We start from the raw sequence: 18,962 nt of genomic DNA on the forward strand, positions 1-18,962 counted from the left end.
TAGAAAAAGAGAAGCCTGTCTCTTTAACTCTAATTCCTGGTTTTTATTTCCTAATAAACCAACACTGAAGTCTTGAAACACTTTGAAATCCTAGTTTGGACCCCATAGGTGGCAGAAAATTAATTTCAGATAGCAGGGGATAGTAAGGTGTGTTTTAGAATAAACGAGGGTTTTGCTCACTACCAAAGGTAACAGCAAGACCAGTATCTCTCAAATGTATCTCTCAAATTGCTAGCCCAAGTCCCAATGTGAGCCTTCCCAAAGGTTCCTTGCAGTTCCTAAAGACTGATTCACAGTAGTATGATTCTGACAAATTTCATTAGTTACGCTTCGAGACAAAGTTTCTTTGGAAATGTAGCTACAGAGTTGAGTTTGTGCTGTAGAGAAACCTGCTTGCTGCAAAGCAGAAGGCTGAAGCTACAGAAGGTTTAATTGACTACATGTGTATCCTGACTTTGTGTTTGTGACTTCATTGGACCAAATATTGCTTGTCCTGCTACAGCTGACAAAATTGTTGCAAACAATGGGCTAGCTGCAGAAACACGGTCTGGCAGATGAAATAACTGCTTCCTGCTGCTCTGGTCATGCACAAACCTGGTATTAATGGAGTTTGGGGTTGTGCTTTCTGTAAGAGTATGGATACTTTTCCCACATCTTTAAGGGTGCAGAGGAGGATAAGCTTTAAGATATAAAGGTTACTGGTTTAAAAATAAAAGCTTGTCAAAATGCTTTTGACTATATTGAAGACAGTCCTCTGCATACATTCTGGGCAAGTTTCTCCACTCCTCGGAGTGCAACCATAAGAATGTTTTGCAATTAAGAAAGGTTCAGAAAGGAAACACTTGGGTGTTCTGGCAGGCAAGCACATGGTGACAGTGCTAACAGATTAGCAGGACCAGAGCTATGCTGGTACATATTGACCAAGTGATAAAGTGAAAAGTGGTTTTCACATCAAAAACACTCTGAGCTTTTGAGCATTGGTTTAAAGCCTGATTCTTCAGTCTGAAGGTGGCTGAAATGGAAGTGCTTGAATAAATTCTTCTGATGGACTAAAACCACCCCTGTGTGGTGCTTTGCTGTACTGATTTTGGTCTGTTTTTTAAACAAAGTGTGACTTCCCTGTACTGGGAATTATGTATCGAGTTACAATTAGACTTTGGTGTGTCTCTGCTACTAATTGAATCTGAAACATTAATTTGAAAGCTACAGTTGTCACTATCCAGTGATTTAACTTGTAGGTATTAAAAGCTGGACTATGGAGAAGTTCAAAGTCAAGAGAACAAAGCAGTTTACTTTATGACTAGGTGGAACTACTCAGATGTGGTGCTTCCATGCTGTCCTTCTTTCAGCACAAACTAAGAACTGGTAGCTCCTTTATGTTACAGTTCAGTTAGCATCCATATCTAAATACCCAAGTGTACTTGACGATTTAGGTAGGCTTAGTCATTTTTTTCCTGTGGCCTTTAGTAGCATCTATTATTTTGAGTGCAGAGTAAATAGAAAAATGTGCCTTTCTCAGGTGAAAATCTGTTCAGTAGAGCTAAGCATTCTAATTAATATATAGCCTGTGTTCTTAATTTGTGGTGGCTCATTGTTGACCTTTCGTCTGCATTTTAATGTGTGCTGTTTCAATATCTTGCAGATCCCAGCAAGCTTTTATGCAGAGTGGTTTGTCTCAGCCATCACCAGTCGTTCTGTCTGGTACAGCCTTGCACAACTTCCCAGCCGTACAACACCAGGAGCTTGCAAAGGCACAGTCAAGCCTGGCATTCCAGCAGACTTCTAATACACAGCCTATTCCTATATTATACGAACATCAACTTGGTCAAGCTTCAGGTCTGGGAGGCTCTCAGCTTATTGATACACACATTCTCCAGGTAGATGCTCCAAAATGCTAAACTTCTGAAATTATTTGATACAGATAATGCAATAATAAATCAAGTATTGCTCAGCCTGGGACAAGCCCACCTCTGTGATAATTACATGGTAGTCAAGTGGCAAAAAGCTTAAGGTGATTGGAAGAAAATGGTCTTTTCATTTCATAAAGGTACATTAGGATAATCTCTGAATTGCGGATTATTTCAACTCCTTGCACTTCTATCACTAATTAGAGCTTCAGGTTTAATTTCTGTTATAGTAGGTGATAAAGGGCTGTTCTACCACTTGCAAATGAAAGCTTTATAACAAGCTGAAACCTTCAGGTTGTCAGCTTCTTGTGCTGTGGTTTCTACTTTACTAATTGAAGGTACAGAATGATGTGTCATCTAGAACTGCTCTCCTAAGTAATCTTAATGTAATGGTGTCTCTCTTCTAGGCCAGAGCTACACTCACTCAGGCTTCAAATCTATACTCTGGGCAAGTTCAACAGCCTGGCCAGAGCAATTTCTACAACACTGCACAGTCTCCCAGTGCTCTCCAGCAGGTAAACTATGGCATGGTAAATTTCCTAAATTGTATTCTTCTTAAAAGCATGTTGTTGTTGGGTTTTGTGGGGTAGAGATGAGGGCTGTGACAACGTTTACTTCCTCCAAAATGCAGGAATCAAAAATTGATAGTAAAGGAGAGCCACTGCAGCAGCAATGAAAAACTGAATTGCTCAGAAGTTGGATGGCCCACAAGTTCGTGTTGCTATTTGCCTCTGTCATCCTTCTCATAAATAGTTCATTTTGTAGTGACAGGAAAAGATTTAGTTGGCACAGTGATGTTGCTAACTGAGGCGTGTGCTGCCTTTATGGGGGCAAGTGTCAGCTAGCAATGGTGGGGAGAGACACACTCCAGATGCTTAGTGTAGCCCAATTGTTAACACCAGATTTTGTTGAGATGAAACCATAGAGCTGCTACGTATGTCAACAATACCAAACAAATGAGAAGTCAACAGATAGGTGGTCATACAGGCAAACAGGACAGCCAAGTCATTAACCTCCATGAGGAGGTTTGTAAAATAACTCCAGTGATTTTCATTTTTTTTGAAGGATTTTGTGGAAGAACTGGCAATTTGCTGTGTGTGCAAGCATTCTGTCATATATACAGGATGCTGTCTAGTGTTGTCCAACTTCTAGTTCAACTTTTTGTTTTAAGTGGCTTTTTAAAATAAAAAGCTTAGGATGGCCTGGTTTGTTGTAGTAGCCTACTTCATACACATGAATAGCTGCCAAGATGGAAATCTAGAAGAGTCTTAGAATTTGATCTCATCTGTTGGAAATCTAGCATAAAGTTTTAAGGACCTTTTATAAGGGTTACTACTTTTAATGTGTTCAAGCTTAGCTGTCTCTGTACTTTTAATCTGTTATCTTTCAGAGCAGAACCTTAGTAAGTCTTTCACATCTGGAGAATATTGTCTCATTCTTACAGTCACACTCATTTTGGAACATGCAACATTTCGTGGGTTGTGAATTGATGGTCAGACTAGAAGATGCAGAAGCTCCTGCCAGGCAGTTCACTGCTGTGGTATTTTAACATTTAGCACTACCATTCTGTGGTGTTTCCAGCCCACAGCACTCCCTGTTAATGCAAGGAAGTGAGAGGCCATGGTTCAGAGGTGTTTTTTTTTTTAAGCTCAGACTAATTGCTTTTGGGACTCCTGGAAAGTAAAATCTAGTTTTTATTCCAAACAATGTCCTTATGATGACTAAAATTATTTGAAGTAAATAAATAACCCCCTCCACCCTCCAACTGGCTATTTCATTCTCCTTTTATTTTCAGAGTTGAATTAAATTTACTACTTTGTACAGTGAAATTATATTGAAAGATGTTGGAGTTAGAAGCTAGCATGCAGCTTTCTTTCTGAAAAGCAAAGACCATTTGATTACAAAGACAGTCTAAACAATAAGTTCACTTATTTGCTCACATCTCTGTGGATAAATGATGAAATCATTGAACCATTTACCTTGAATGTAGCTCAAATCATAGAGCTAATAAACAATATGAAATAATGGCCCTTGTGTATATGTTACTGGTGATGTTGTACTTTTTATTTTTTCCAGGTGACAGTACCTTTGCCAGGATCACAAATTTCTTTGCCCAACTTTGGATCCACAGCACAGCCACTTATTGCCCTGCCCCAGTCTTTGCAACCACCACTACAGCACACACCACCGCAAGCGCCGGCTCAAAATCTAAGCAGACCTGCACAAGTAACCCAGCCTTTCCGAGGGTTAATCCCAGCAGGCACTCAGCACAGCATGATTGCTGCAACTGGAAAGGTAATCATTCTGGTCTAGAGCACAAAAAATTAGTATAAATCACAGCTGTACACTCTTGTATAGAACTAGCACAGCAGCCTGTGTTAGCCCTTACATCTAAAAATCTGACCGGGCTTGAAAAGATAGGGGGAGGAAGGTACAAACGACAGCCAAGGGTTGTTCCTTAGTGACTGGATCTGGGCATTTTGTAAAGATTTGGCTGAGTTTTTGTAGCTACTTGGTACTAGTTCGTTTGCACTGTCAGAATACCTAGTCTGGTAGTGACTTCATGGACCAGTAGGGTATTTCATGTAGAAGCTGCATAGAAAATAGTACAGAGCCATTGTTAGAGCAGCAGGCAAACAACATTACACTGTCAGTGCTGGTTTCTGATTCTGATTGTGCTTGTGTTTGTTGCTTTGATTCTGGGCTGGAGCCGGATCAAGTCTTTCTAGTGCAACAAGCTGGAGTTTTAGGGGACTGTTATCAGCTGTGACCTTAAATGAGAATTAAACTCTGCTAATGTTACTGGGGACCTACTTTTCTGAATAGTACAGCAAGGTGCATATTGAGAACTTTTAGCATTGTGTGCAAGGCAGGACTGTTAATGTGGTTAAAAAAAAAAAAAGTCTTGCAGCTGAGGAAAACTACCTGAGTGGCAGCTCCAGTGAGGAGATAACACTGATATATAGTGCAAGAAGCTTGAATACTTAAGAGGGAATTGTCTCTCCCTTATCTGGAGCTGCTGTGGTAATTGCTGATGAGGGGCTGTGTGGATCTGGCTTCCAGTCACAAAGTCTCTTGTCTTAGATGGAATTACTGATATACAGGCACCTGGGATTTTTGGATAGTGTGCAGCACAACACAGTTGCAGCATACTTTCAGGTGAGCAGTGGGTGACAATACTGGACATGAACACAGCTGAGCTTTCTGTCAGATACAGCAAGGTCTTTCCTCACTGCAGGGACTAACCTAGCTCTGGAGCTGCACTGGAAATCCTTATGGCCTCAGTTTTAAGGTGCTTCTGAATATAAAATGATTCTGCTTTCATAATGGTTTACAGCTGCTATAAGAAGAATCTCTCTCAGGGGGGACATGTCTTGGACAGTAATGGCAACCAGAATTTCAGATCTAGATGAGATTTTCATCCTGTCATCCATCAGAGTATATGGTAATTTTTGCTCCATGCAGTTTTGTAGCTTCATAGGTTCTGGCCAAACCTTTTCAGCTTTGTAATTTGTATGAGCCCATCTTCCAAACAGCAGCCTATTTCTTGATACTGTTGTTGGAAAAGAACTCATTTCAACAAGAAGTGAATAACAACTGCAGTGGGATGGTGGCCTTAGGTGATTTTCCTGCCCTGTTAAGGGTTCCATCTTGTTCCTGCTAAAGAAAGTCAACTTAAAACATCCCCTCAACTTTTAACTCATTTATTGTCGCTGTTATGCTTTGCGACCATGTCTGGAAAGATACTGTTCCAGAGACTAATTTATTCTGAGTGTATCCCTGAAATAAGATACAAAATTAATTGCTCCAAGTAAAGTCTAGAGACTTTTTTGCATGAAAGACAGCTCCTTTTTGCTGTGTGTTTGGTTTTTTAATAGAACTGAATTATATTATGGCATTCTTCACTTCAGCATTTTTCAGGACTATATCTGAATGTTTTCATGTGGTACCTGAGCTGGGAAAAGGAATTTCAACTCTGAAGCACTTATTTTTTTTTTTAGGGCAAAATATGTGAAGTGAGTCATGAATTCTCTTTCATTATGCAGGAAGATCAAGTTAGAAAGCTAGTACCATTGCTGGAAGTGTCAAATAGTGCAGGAAAATCATGCACAGAGGTGCTTGTGGTACTGGGGTTGCCCTAATAAACCATTTTGCAATCTGGCTTTCACCTCCACCTAAGTGACCTGTTTTCATTGAGAAAAATGTGAGGTAAGCTAACAGTTGCTTAGTAAATGTAATTTTTCTTTGAGTTAGAATTAACATGTCTGTTGCTGTGTTTTTCAGATATCAGAAATGGACTTGAAGGCCTTCGGAGGCGGCATTGATGTTAAACCTGGAACGCCGCCCGTTACTGGTAGAAGTACTACTCCAACCTCCAGTCCTTTCCGGTAAATCTGTTAAGCTTAAAATTCCTTGAAATCTGATCTAGGAAATGTACCTAGTCATGCATGAGCAACCAGTTCTGAAAGGTATGAGGTGAGGGGCTGCTAAGACAAAATAAAATGCTTAATCTTAGCTTAAAAGCAGCATTCCAGTAGTTGTCAGATCTGCTACAGTTGGCTAGAAGTAAAACATTTTTTAGTTAATCTTAGATGAAACTAGTGTTATGTAAAATGACCTGGGATTGTACCATGAAAACACAGAAGTGGTAGGGAAGATGTATGTTGGGTTAAAACTCTAAGACAGTTTATCTTAATTGTGGTGCTCAAAGTAAAAACACTTTTAAGACTTACACCACAGCTGTGCCAGCAATTCTGCTAGATAACTAAGAATGGTAGCAAGAACTATAAGCTTCTCAAAAGTGAAATTAGAGAGCTGTTTGCAGGTTTGCTTGGTTAATTGAAAGAATTAACAGCATCTTGCTCATGGTAAACCTGTTGGGTTGCTTGTGGATAGTTATTAGTGGGCTGAAGAAACTTTAAAATGGAACTTTGTTACAAGATGCTTTTGCTCTTGAAAGCTGTGCTCCCATGCATGGTAACTGTATATGGTGGCTCTCACTGTAGCAGCCTGACAGCATTCAGGCTTTTCTAGCGAGGTGTAAATGAGGTCTTGAACTCAATGCTGAAGTTGTGCCTCCAGTACTTCAGCTAAGAAAAAAGTGAAGGGATGAGGAAGGCGAAACTTGAATTTGCAAGCTAGCCAGCTTTTAGGACAGTTGTCTTGATGGTGTGTATCTTAGAGATTCCATGTAAGATGTCTTTTCTAGCAACCAAAGCAGGGTTTATCATAAGCTTTCCTCTTAAGATCTGGGAAGATAAAAAGTGTAATAGATACCAGTAGTTCCAAGTGAAAACTGAACAGATTAGTGTAAGCTTACAAAGTGTTGGTGTTTAGATGGCCTTCTTAGCGTTGGTGCCCCACTGCTCATTTTATGTAAAGGAAGTGTATTAGCCACACACTTGGCATAAGAACTCTTCCTAAAGAAGGCCGTTCACTCTTTTCTCTGAGGCCTGTTTGGTGCCCTTCTCAGATAATCTCATCAGGCTTCATTTAATTCGTGGTGATTCCATACCTCTGAAAAGTTTTAATGGTGGGTCATGTTCTTAGCCAAATAAAACAGGGGGAGAGTGTTTTCTGTGAATTCTTGAGATCTATTCAAGTGCATTTTGAAACATTTAACAACAGGTAGAGTGGAAGCAGCTGCACATGGCTTCTGCTGCACGTGCTTAATGCCTGTTGTGACAAGCTCTGAACTTCATATGGTAGTGCAAACAGTGTAATGGAGTAGGACTGAATGTAAGACAACAGGAATGGAAAGAGGAATACACATCAACATTTGTTAGGAATACTTTTGAGAAAGTTCTCTTTCACCCAGAGGCTACCCTGGAATCTTTCCATATCCTAAATATTTCTGAGGAAGGTGTCTCTTTGTATTCTTAAGTTCTGAGTGAGTTTGAATTTGAATCTAACGGCATCAGATATTCTTCTGTATCTACTAGCTTGTACAAGAGATTATTTTTTCCCCTGCTAATGCTGAATTAGCTAAATTGTAACTAAAGGCAGAAACATCCTCTGAATAAGAGCAGTGTGATGCTAACTGGTGTTGTTCTTTAGGGCCAGTTCTACAAGTCCAAACAATCAGTCCAATAAAATGAACAGCATCGTCTACCAGAAGCAGTTTCAGTCAGCAGCTGCTGCTGTGAGAATGACGCAGCCATTTCCAGCACAATTTGCACCACAGGTAGGTGAACGGTGGCTTCTTATGAACAAATCTGTTTCTCTCTATGACCTGGTGACTCTAACTCAGCTATTTCCTCAGCCTTTATCATGGGGAGCTACAAAATGGAATCCTTTACAATGAAAAGATGTGAGAAAACTGATTTCAGGATCAAAGCCTCCCCAGAACCTCTCTGATGTTGCTAACTAGTAGTGCAGATTTTGCAGTGTGTTTAATTTTGAAAGCTCTGTGCACACTGAGGAGTTTAATACAAGTTTTGAATGGTGTAGAACAGGAGGTTGATCTGCTGGCTTCCCCATGCAGCTGTAACGCACCTCTGAAAAACAGGTCATTTGGCTGGGGAAGAGGAGAAGCTTTGTGTCTCAGAAGGGTCCCAGTGCATATTTATAATGTTTAAGGACAAAACAGGTGTGTAGTTGTTTGAGATGCAGCTCTGAAGTACTGATGGAGCAGTTCAGGTCGGAAAGGATCTTTAGAGGTCATACAGTCCATGTGAAGCAAGGCTGATGACAAAGGGGTTGATTGCTCCTGGCATTCCAGGGAGAACAGCTTACATGGATGGTGCATGCCTGTTACAGGTGACTGTAGATGCAGCCTCTGTAAAAATGTAGGGTATTTGTCTGTCTTTTGGCGTTTGGAGTGTTTGACTGCAGGTCTTGAGATTTGATTTTTGGATTGCCGCTAGCAGGAACTGCGTAGCCTTTCCAGGGCTGCCTTTCGCTGGTGACCCCTCTGCTGCCCTGTCCCTTATTGCATGCTGGTTTTCAGTTGTTGGTACTACTTTCAGGCACAGCAGCACCACAGGGCTGGGTGTTTTTCTTGTGGTTTGCGTGGCCTCTCTTGTCAAGAAAATAGGCTTTTATGCTATCAGTCTGACAGCAGAGCAGCAGTTTTTTCCCCCTGAAGATAACGCCAACGTGGAATCTAGTTGGCAATTCTCTAATTGCAAAATGTCTCTTTGTTGTTTTTCCCCCACTTAGATCCTCTCTCAGCCTAACCTGCTCCCTCCATTGGTAAGAGCCCCATATACTAACACCTTCCCAGCGCCTGTTCAGAGGCTGCCAATAGTACTGCATAGTCAGATGCCGTCTCAGATGACCACAGGCCTTATGAGCCACCCCCATTTACCGCTTGTGGCCAGAGGGCTTTGTGGATCAGTATCTGGAGCCAGAGGCAATCAGGCCCAGGCTGCGATGAAGGCTGAACGAGACATGAAGGTTAGTACTTGGGCAGCAATGCTGTTAACACCAGTTCAGTCTTGACAGCTTGTAGGGCAAGAATGTGTCTGTGAACCATGTCTTAATTAAAATGCCTCTGGACCCAAAGCTGGTAGCCAGGTCTTTAACAGCTGAACACAGACCTTCTCAGAGTCCTGTTTTTTTCACTAAGAACTTTAGGGAGCTTTCTTTCTCAAGTGGTCTTGTGCTCAGCAGCTGTGAAGCTGCCACTGCTGTCAAAGGCACTCTGACAGCTAGGTTTCAAGAGCCTGGATTTTTTGAATGACTGATGGAAGTCTACGAACCTGGCTGCTAGCTGTCACTTCACATCTGCCTCCCCAGCTCTTTAGTAGCAGTATGAAGCCTCCTGTTCCAGTTAGCTTCATTCCCTGGTGACTCTTGAGATTAATTTCCTGGTGGTTTGTAATGCCTGTAGTTAATTCTTGTGTGATAGAATGCGGTAACGTGCTACGCTCCACAGAAGAGGTGGCTGTGTTTCAGTAGCAGGTGATGAGAGACATCTAACTTGTTAAAGCACTTTGGGACCCTTCAGGCTGAGGCAAACTATTCCTACCAAGGCAGGACTTTGGTCATGTAGCCTTTTTCAGAGTAAGTTGTTTGTATAAGTAGATGGTACCAAAGAGCTCTTTCATCTACTGTCATTTCCCATGACCCATGCATTGAGGTATAAAAGCAAGAGTGGCTCTTTCTGATTATGTCCAATTGTAGAAGAATTTATTACCCCTTAAGTTCTAGGTATTTAGCCTGTTTAGTTTTCTACCACCTGTAGACTTCCCAGGTGATGCTTAGTATATTGTCCTGAGTCAATGTATTATGAATTGAATCTAGCCAGTCAGAGAAAATACTAATATGCAGTCCTGGTTTTCTGAATCTCCCTGCAAACGCTCTTGGGAAAAATGTGAGTTGTTCTGTCACGCTCGGTTACTTGTGATCCAGCCTTATAGCCTTAACCTCAGGGGATGGCTGAAATCTATGCAAAAGATTTCAGGAGTCCATCTGGCTCAGTATAATCAGACTGTTGCTGCAGTCCTGCACACCAGAGCTTACAGGTTTGTTTTCTGTTCTGTTGCTGGTTGAGTTACTTGGAGCAACTACACAGTATTAAAGCCAAGATGCCTTGTTCTAGGTTTTTGCTGTTTTGTCCCCTCTCTGGCCCTGTGTTCTATTTAAAAAAAAAAAGGCATAAAATGCTTGAGAGGTATGTGGAGGATTAGTGTCTGTATTGTAGTTGGAGTTCCTTTTATTAAGATATACCTTTTATATTTTAAAATAGGCATTTGACTGCAAGGAGCTTAATTGTGCAGCTTCCAAAAGATTGAACTCTTAATGCAACTTTGCCTGAGTCTGGGCAGGAAACGCAGGTGCTTGGTCTAGAGCGTCTGGTCTACACAGTGTTTCATGGACATGTGAAAGGTCTGATCTGGAGCTCCAGATCAGACAAAACCTTTCAGTCACAAAAAGTGAATTTCACAGGTGCAAGTTGAAGTCACCAGTAGGATTCAGAGGAGGGACTTGAAGGAAGCCAGGTGGTAGTCTGTGCTACCTGGAATCAGTGTCCACTTTGAGTGGGAAGAAGATAAGGCTTCTGCCTATAATGTGATGTAACCTTGAACATGGTGCTTCCTTATTGCAGACTCTATAAAAGTCCATGTCTAGAACAACGGGGGGAAATTTAGGTGCTCAGACCAGATTCTGCGGCTGTGACAGAGCCCCTGTGCTCAGCAAGTCCGGAGCACATGGCAGGAGCAGCAGCAGCTGGCAAGGCCCTCTGTGCCAGCAGCAGTGCCAGGGCTCAGGCAGTGCCCAGACGCGGGCGCCTGCTCCTCATGCCTGCCTCGTGCTGAGGAGTGAAGCTTTGGTTGAGCCTGGTGTAGGCAGGGTTCCTACTTTTTAAGCTCTGCAACAATAATAGCATGAAAAGATGTTAGATAATGCTTCAAACTGGTGTCCTTGATTGTCTTCTCTGTGGTGGAAATTAGGAAGAGCAAGGGAAGCCTAGGTGTGATGTTAAGCTACGGCTGGGGAGCCAAGCACCTGGATGTGGTGACATCTGGGAAGCAACTGGGTGGACACTGCCTTTCTAGGAAGGTCTGGCTGCTGCAGTCAGTCCTTCCTCTTTAATTTACGAAATACTTCTGTAAAGTCACTCTTGTTCCAGTGCTCTCTCTTCAGTAAACATATTTTCTCCCTTTCTTAAGGCAAAGCAAAGAGCAGAGGTCCTTCAGTCCACCCAGAGGTTCTTTTCTGAGCAGCAGCAGCAGCAGAGCAAACCCATAGGAGGCAAAGCTCAGAAAGTAGAGGAGAACGGCGGGAGCAAACCCACCGAGGCGATTGCCGACTCCTCAGGAGTCTGCCCGGACAAAACCGAGGAGAAACCGACCCCCGCGCCTGCTGCAGCCACAAAACCTGTTAGAACTGGACCAATCAAACCTCAGGCAATCAAAACTGAAGAAACAAAGTCTTAGAGGCTGTGTTTCTGGGGAGGAGGGAGAGGGTGGGTGAGATGACAGCAGCATGAATTTGTAGCCCAAAGGATGAGACAACAGTCTTCTCTCCCTGCAGGGCCTTGAACAGCATAAAGGGACTTAGAAGCTCTCAGCAGTTACGGATGCAAACTGCTGTGTATCCAGCTGAGCTTCTGGGCTCTTTGGGCTTTTATCTTCTCTCACAGCATGATGCTGCTTCTGGTCTGTGCACGTTCTACACGTGTGCGCGTGTTTTGTCTTACACACTTGTATGCTTCCCAAAGTGGGAAAAAAATTAAGAAATAGCAGCGTCGGGGAAGAAGGTGGTTGGGGAGGCATGTTTCTAGCCGACAAGATGAATATTCTTATTTTCTTCAGGCTCTGATCTTCAGCTGCTATTTATCTTTTTATAAACCCATGAGTATGAGAACATGCAGATCTGAAGATGGTGCTGGGCCAAGTAACATGTGTTAAGATGTAGTGACTTAAGAAGCTATCTTGTGATAAACAGAGGGGTTCATATAGCTGGCGAAATTGCCTTTGCCATGTGACCTGTAACCTAACCCAGAGTGATGCCGATGATGTTGAGTTCCCCTCGGAAGGCAGTGCTTTGCTAGCTGCGGCTTCTTGGGTGACAATATAGTGTATTTAGATCACCGTATGAAAATGCTACTTGGCCACTGTGTTCTCTACACCCGCTCCCCTCTGAGTTGTTCACCTCTGGAGTTGAAAGGTTCATTGCATCAATAGTCAGATTTGTTCTCTTCACCTCTGTCCAGCTTTCTTTATATGATGCGAGTGATCTTCAAACGGTTTCCAGCTTATGTCTGTATACAGCAACGAGCACTTAGAACTGTGCCACGAGAATAAAAGAAACCTTATGGGATTAAAGAGAGTTTTCTCTAAAAGGTGCATTCTTTATATCAGAGCTGCGTCACACCACCTCCTTGCCCACGGTGTGCTGGAAAGTAGAATCAAGTCAAATAAATGCCTTTTTAATTGTATCCTCTAGTATTATAGCTGTAGGACAGTACTGTATGATACTTCTGTGAATGTAAGATATCCTGTACCTGCTTATGAAATGTAGTAGTGACTGTGCTATACTGGAGCTGTTTTTAATAATGTTATTCTAGAGGTTTTTTTCCAGACAATGATTGAAAAAGCTAATAAAAAGCACCAGGTACCACATCCATAGCAGAATTTGCTGTTTGTTTTTTTTTTTTTTTACTTTTTTTGAGAGGAAGAGTGAGTTGAAAGTCTAATGTGTATAATTTTGTTCAAATGATTGCAGAAGCTGGAAAGGCTGTTGCTGCTATTGATGCTTAGTGAATTGCTATTGGTTATCTTTTTATATAAATATATATATAATTTGGATATTTGGAAACTTTAGCTGTGATGTCAACTTTGGAAAAAAGTATCCCACTTGTAGTGTGAGTTGGCATTGTACAGAAATTAACAGCCATATTGGTCTAGAAATGTTAAACTTAATTTTTTTTTCCATTTGTACAGGGGTAACGCACTGTATTAAATATGTACGGTCTTATTTACATGGGTTTGATTACAGAAACTAATAAAGTATTCTCTAAATAAAGCATCCGGGTAATCTCATGATTAGCACAGCGCTGCAGGAGGCAAGGAGAGCACCTCGACATCGTGTGAAGAGTGTGTATTACAGCCTGGGAAAACAGACTTCTGAAGAAAAATGGTTTTGAAACAGCTCACTTGTTTCCCCCAGCACTTTTGATCTCGTGCTGCGGCGAAGGTCTCTCAGGACACGGCTTCCATCTAGCTCTGGAAGGAGCCTGCCGTTTGCCTTTGCAAGACGTGACATCTCCGGCGTGTCAGTGAGCTGCCCGGTGCTGGAGACTTGTGTTTTGTGTCCTCGAGAAGAGAAGAGCCACTCATCAGAGGAGACCAGGATGGGCCCAGCTGGTCACTCTCATTTTAGCCAGCGGGTGACTATGGGCAGCCTCGCAACGAGGCCTGCCGGAAGCAAGAGGTCCTCTGCAGGAGTGAGCCATGACGTGAGCCTTCCCCTGGACACAGGACCCTTCCCTCTCGTCAGCCTTGGGGCTGTGCCACTCTGTGAGGCAGGATGCTGTCAGCAGGCACCAGAAAGAACTTGATGTGTAACACCAGAAACCTCCTGTTTGGTTCTGAGAAGTAATTCCTGCCTTGGTGGAAGGTGCTGGCTGCCATTGTGCCTCCAAATGCAAAGAAAGGAAAGCCAGCTGGGGGTGCTGGGGTGCCTCTGCAACTGCTGGTTTGCCTCTAGGCCAGGGGTGTTGCTGCCAGCCCTGCAGTGGGTGGGAGCAGTCAAACCTGCCTGCGCTTGTCTGGGCAGGAAGCAATGATTTGGGGGCACCAGAAGAGCTGGAGTCCTTTGCTGCTGAGGTGGGGTTTTTTTAGGGTGTGGAACAGCAGCAATATGGAATGAAGAAAGGTGCTGTAATCCACAAATGAAGTGATGGACAGAAGGAACATCGAAGGAGGTAACATCAGGGGTAAATGGCCTTTTTTACAGGAACAGAACAAGCACAGCTATGGTAAACCCTTAGGGAAAGGAGGATTGAAGGTAGGGGTGATGAGTGAATTTAGACATTGGTTTGATTAAAGAATGTGCTATGAAAGAGTAACTGAATTATGCTGGTGTTGCCCTGTTTTGAGGTGTCTTCTGCCTAGTTCATAGGGGAAAGAACCCCTAAAAATGGAAAACGGTACACTGGAATATTCTGGTTTTAAGAAAATGCTGCTGAAAGGATCAATCTTTAAATTCTCCAGTAAAGCCACTAGAAAAGGCAGATGGATTTCCCACAGTCAGCTGTAAGAATGTACCAGGCTCTTAGCTATTTCTTATGCTGAGCAGAACAAGGATAATGTTTCTACAGAAACTTAATTAAAAGCAAGTGCTTGGACATCTTGTGCATCCAAATAACCCGGTTTGGATGTATCCCCAAAACCACTCTGGCTGCCTCTGAGGCCATGTTGAGCTTTCAATCACTGACCCCAGTTCATTGAATATTCTTATGATATGTAGCCAGATAAGTTGCCTCTGGCCATTGATGCTGGAATACATCTTGCTTTTTTAATTTGAGTGGGATTTGGTGTGTAATCTCTTTTCTAGGACTCTGGTTGTCACAAATGATTGTGCTGAACCTCCCATAAATTAGGGAACTTTTGTTTGAGGAGTTTACTTTTTTTTGTCTGTTTCTTAAGAATGCTAATTTCTCATTATGCAAAGCAACTGTAACTTCTCTCAAGGGCAAGAGCAAAAGGGGGTTATAGTGACTGGGGCCAGCTCCAACAACCCCAGCAAGGCCGGCTTCTTGCTGGGATGTGGGCGGGGAGGGACTCTCAGGGCTTGTTTTTGCAAAGCCTGTTAAGTAAAGCTGTGTATTCAGCACTGTTCAGCTCCAGCCAAGCTTTCTGGAAATCCTGTGTACATTGGCTTGTCCTCATTTATTTTCTATAGTCAATTAAGTGATGGACTTCCCAGCCTGGAAAGACCCCAGTGCTGCCAGCAAGCTGGAAGGTGGGAATGGCTGGGGCTGTCTGCCCTTGGTGGCTCTGCTCCCTGAGGAGCCAATGGAGCTGCTGCTCCTTCGGGACCTCTGAACAAGCCCTCCCTTTCATGCTGGGGCTCGAGTCGTGCCTCCAGGGAGCTGCGGCTCCATCCTGTTTTGGGACAGAAATGCTGTTCTCCCATCCTCAGCAGCGGGTTTTCGGTGCATTGGGCAAGTGGCTGCTTGCCAGGCTGCCCTTGTCTGGCTCGGGTCAGGGGCGTGCAGCCTGGGGCTGCCACCTGCCTGCTGCCCTCTTCCTGGCCCCAGTGGGTACATGACAGCTCCTGCTTGCTCCACAGTGACCTCCACAGCTACCTTCACCCCCAGCTTTACTGCCTTAGGCCTTTGTCTTATTTCTTCACACCAGGGCCTGGACAGCTGCCCCCCCCAGATGGCTTTCTGCAGCAGGACAGAGGGATGCTGCAGGGATGAGGCTGCTCCCCAGGGCAGGTGCACACACAGATGTTCTCTGGGGCCAGGTGAGCCTGTAACACATCCCCAGTTCTTTGCAGCAGCCGCAATCTGTTGCAGTGGGTGCCCGCTCCCTGGTGTGGGACCAAGGTTACCAGCTCAGTGCAGACACGTGCTGTCCTTGTACAGAGCCCAGCTGGACGTGGGGCTGTGGTCTACGGCAGGGGCACCACCAACCCCCAGCAGGAGGGTGGGGAATGTGTCCTCCTGGGGCACAGCCTACAGCACCCTGTAAGGACCAGAGTGCAGCACACGACCCCCTGCAGTATGTAGGTGATACAGCTCCAGGTGGTGAGGGGCCCTGGGCTGGCAGAAGGTGGTGTGGCTGAGGGTGAATGTGTTGCCAGTTGACTCGGGCTGAGCCTCACAGCCACAAGGACACGAGTCCTAACATGTCACAAACAGGCGGGAGCAGGGGGCAGTGGAGCATTGCTGCAGGTCCTGGGGCTGCCAGGCTGCACGACGTTGGCGGTTCAGGTGCGTATCGGGGCAGGGAGCTGCCCTGGCTCACGCTGGCCCAGGGAGCATCCCAAGGCCTGCCGGGGAGTGCAAAAAGGTCTTTTAGCCTCCTGCCTCTATGGGCTGGCATCCCACCCTGCATCCCCCTGTCAGTCCCCCATGGGATGTCCTATCCAACACTATCCTGCTGTGGATGGGCTAGAACAGCCCATCCTGGTGGTTGGGCAGGGTCTTTTCCCAGTTCCCCCTCCTGGACTCACTGGGACAGCTCTCACCATGGAGGAGTATGTACTGCCTGCTGCCAGCAGCATCTTGTCTCCAGCCCTTCTAGAACAGGATTGGTTCTGAGCCAGGGCCCATCCCTGCAGCCTCCTGGTTCTGAGTGGTGCCATCCCCTCAGTAAGCAGACAAACAACCCAGCGCTGCGGCAGCAAACGGGGGACTGCCTCTCTCTGCCCTGCTGGGCAGCCTGTCCCGCAGCCCTGCCACCTGGAGCTCTCTCATCTTTCCTGTTTGGCAAATCTGTGGGGTTTAACGCTGAACCTTTAACTTTCATTCTGCGTCAATGTTGTGGGCATGTCACAGCCCCTCCTCACGCTAAAAAAAGGTGCTCCTGGGTGAGCCCTGTCAGCAGCTGCCTCCCAAATGTGGCATTTTCCTAGCCAAAGCTTTACAGCTTCACCCCCACCAGCACCTTCAGCTCATCAGTGCCTTGAGGAGAGGCAGCAGCAGTTCACACTCCCCCCAGGCTTCAGCCCACCAAACTCCCAGGATAACCTGGGCTCGGGAAAGATAGAGACCAAGGCAGTGGTGGTGATGGCAGCAGCGTTTATTGGGCTGGGTCCCTGCACATCCCCAGGGGATATTGCTCCCTCTGCCCCAAATGCTCGGGAGAGGAGGAAGAAAAAGCCTCCTACAAACTTTCTACAATAAATAGTTAAACTGGTGTGTTTTGGCCCAATGGGGGGAGCAATGCCACTGCGTTGGTAGCCAGGCACGGCAAATACAGCCAAAGCACGTTGCCAAGAGGGGCTGGGCACACCAAGGGGCTGCTGGATGCGCTGCCAGCACTCCTCACCACTGATGACTTTTTTTCCCCAATAAAACAAGGCTTGCACAATAAGCATCCATTTTCCCCGCTGCTTTTGTTCCTGACAGGTGATTTCTGGAGGTGGCTGAGCTCTGGGATGCCCTTGGGCACCGGTGGTGTGGGATGTGGTGGGGCTTGGGGGCTCTCAGCCAGGGAGCTCAGCTCTGGGGGGCTGCTGTTGGCAGGCAAATGCTGCTCTTCTCTGTGAGGCTGGCCTGAAGTGGAGAGGCCTCCCCAAAGCTGCTGCTGCTGGGGGGGGCAGCAGTGGTACTTGTGCTCGGATAGAACCTGAGAACACAAACCCTAACCCTTCCAGACAGCTTCTATGCACCTCCCCTGCCTGCCCTGCCTGGACATCACTATTCCTGAGCCCTCCCTGCTCCGAATTTGGGACGGGTACTTCTGGGGGATGCTGGAGTGGCTTGGGGCTGGGTACTGCTGTAGCCCTTCCAAAGCCAGGGAGAGATTTCTCTGGCTTGACTGCACTCTGGAGAAGCACTTCATTTCCCTCTACTGCACTCGAGCACAACAGGATATTGCTGGAGGTGCCAGCAAGGACAGCGGTGGCCCCATTGTGGTGTTGCTGGGCAGTGTGTGGCCCCCAACATTGCCCGGGGTTGCCTAAGGCGATGCTCCTGGCTCTGCCGGTGGGAGCTGGGGAGCTAAGCGGGGTGCCGAGGCATGCGTGGGGGTCGCAGGGGCTGAGCTGGTGTGGCCCCAGCCCCGGCTCACGCATGGGAGAGGCGGATGGGGTAGGTGACCATGTTGAAGCTATCCCAGGCGAAGAGCTGCCGCTCAGCAGGGTTGTAGTCCACCATGCTGAGGTAGCGGAAGCGGTTCTCAAAGGGGATGCTGAGAGCCCGGCTGGTGCCGGTGGCTGTGTCATAGGCAAAGTTGATGGTGGCATTGGGTGCCGAGTAGCTGCTGACAGTGTAGAGGGTGCCACAGATGACAAAGGAGTTGGCCACCCCCCGCTTGCGGATGTTCGTCTCCCAGGTCCGCTGGATCTCCAGCGTCTCGGGGTTCAGCTTGGAGAGGACGATGGCCCCCCGGGCCTTCTCGGTGCTGTAGATCACCCACAGTCCCTTCTCATCGACCGCCAGATCGATGTCAGTGTAGCCCCCCCAGGAGTAGGGGTACTGCCCATGGTAGCCAGCGCCAGGGATCTCCTTCTCGGCCGTGAGGGCCTCTCCCCGTAGGTCGTAGCGAGCCACGGCACGGGAGCGGCGGGGCTGGAAGAAGAGCCCCCCGCGGTAGATGACGGCCCCCGTGCTCTCCAAAGGCTGCGGCAGGATGTGCACCTTGGCAGGGTAGCCCCGGGCCAGCTGCTCGGCTGCCTCATACTGGAAGAGCTGACGGACCTCCGTGCCCACCGTGTCCACACGCCAGGTGGTCTCCCGCGTGAAGGGGGGCACAGGCTCGGGGTCCTTCATCCACACGCCGTACTTGCCAGCGATGGACTCCGCCCGGCCAAAGACGACGGGCTCCCCCACCCACACCAGCTCGCCGCAGCCTGCTCGGGAACAGGAGGGAAGAGAAAGGGGTTACTGCCAGCGGTATTGGCGAGCAGCGGAGCCGGGGGCCGGCC

General features: G+C 46.1%; 2 protein-coding genes across 2 annotated transcripts in view; one reads left to right on the top strand and one right to left on the bottom strand.

The window, feature by feature from the left end:
- Positions 1 to 11,791, top strand: part of PRRC2C (proline-rich coiled-coil 2C) — a 54,922-nt gene extending 43,131 nt beyond the window's left edge. The window contains 6 exon segments of the mRNA XM_008947310.1: positions 1,643 to 1,877; positions 2,315 to 2,422; positions 3,984 to 4,202; positions 6,192 to 6,295; positions 7,965 to 8,091; positions 11,525 to 11,791. Coding sequence (XP_008945558.1) covers positions 1,643 to 1,877; positions 2,315 to 2,422; positions 3,984 to 4,202; positions 6,192 to 6,295; positions 7,965 to 8,091; positions 11,525 to 11,791 — 1,060 coding nt within the window.
- Positions 11,792 to 18,102: 6,311 nt separating this feature from the next.
- MYOC (myocilin, trabecular meshwork inducible glucocorticoid response) lies at positions 18,103 to 18,887 on the bottom strand (the record flags this gene model as incomplete). The annotated part of the gene is made up of 1 exon (XM_008947311.1): positions 18,103 to 18,887. A coding segment is annotated over one exon (785 nt), but the record flags the coding sequence as incomplete, so codon positions are not given.
- Between the last annotated feature and the right edge of the window lie 75 nt (positions 18,888 to 18,962).

The sequence above is a fragment of the Merops nubicus genome, unplaced genomic scaffold (assembly GCF_000691845.1).
Source record: "Merops nubicus isolate BGI_N331 unplaced genomic scaffold, ASM69184v1 scaffold18859, whole genome shotgun sequence".
NCBI lineage: Eukaryota > Metazoa > Chordata > Aves > Coraciiformes > Meropidae > Merops > Merops nubicus.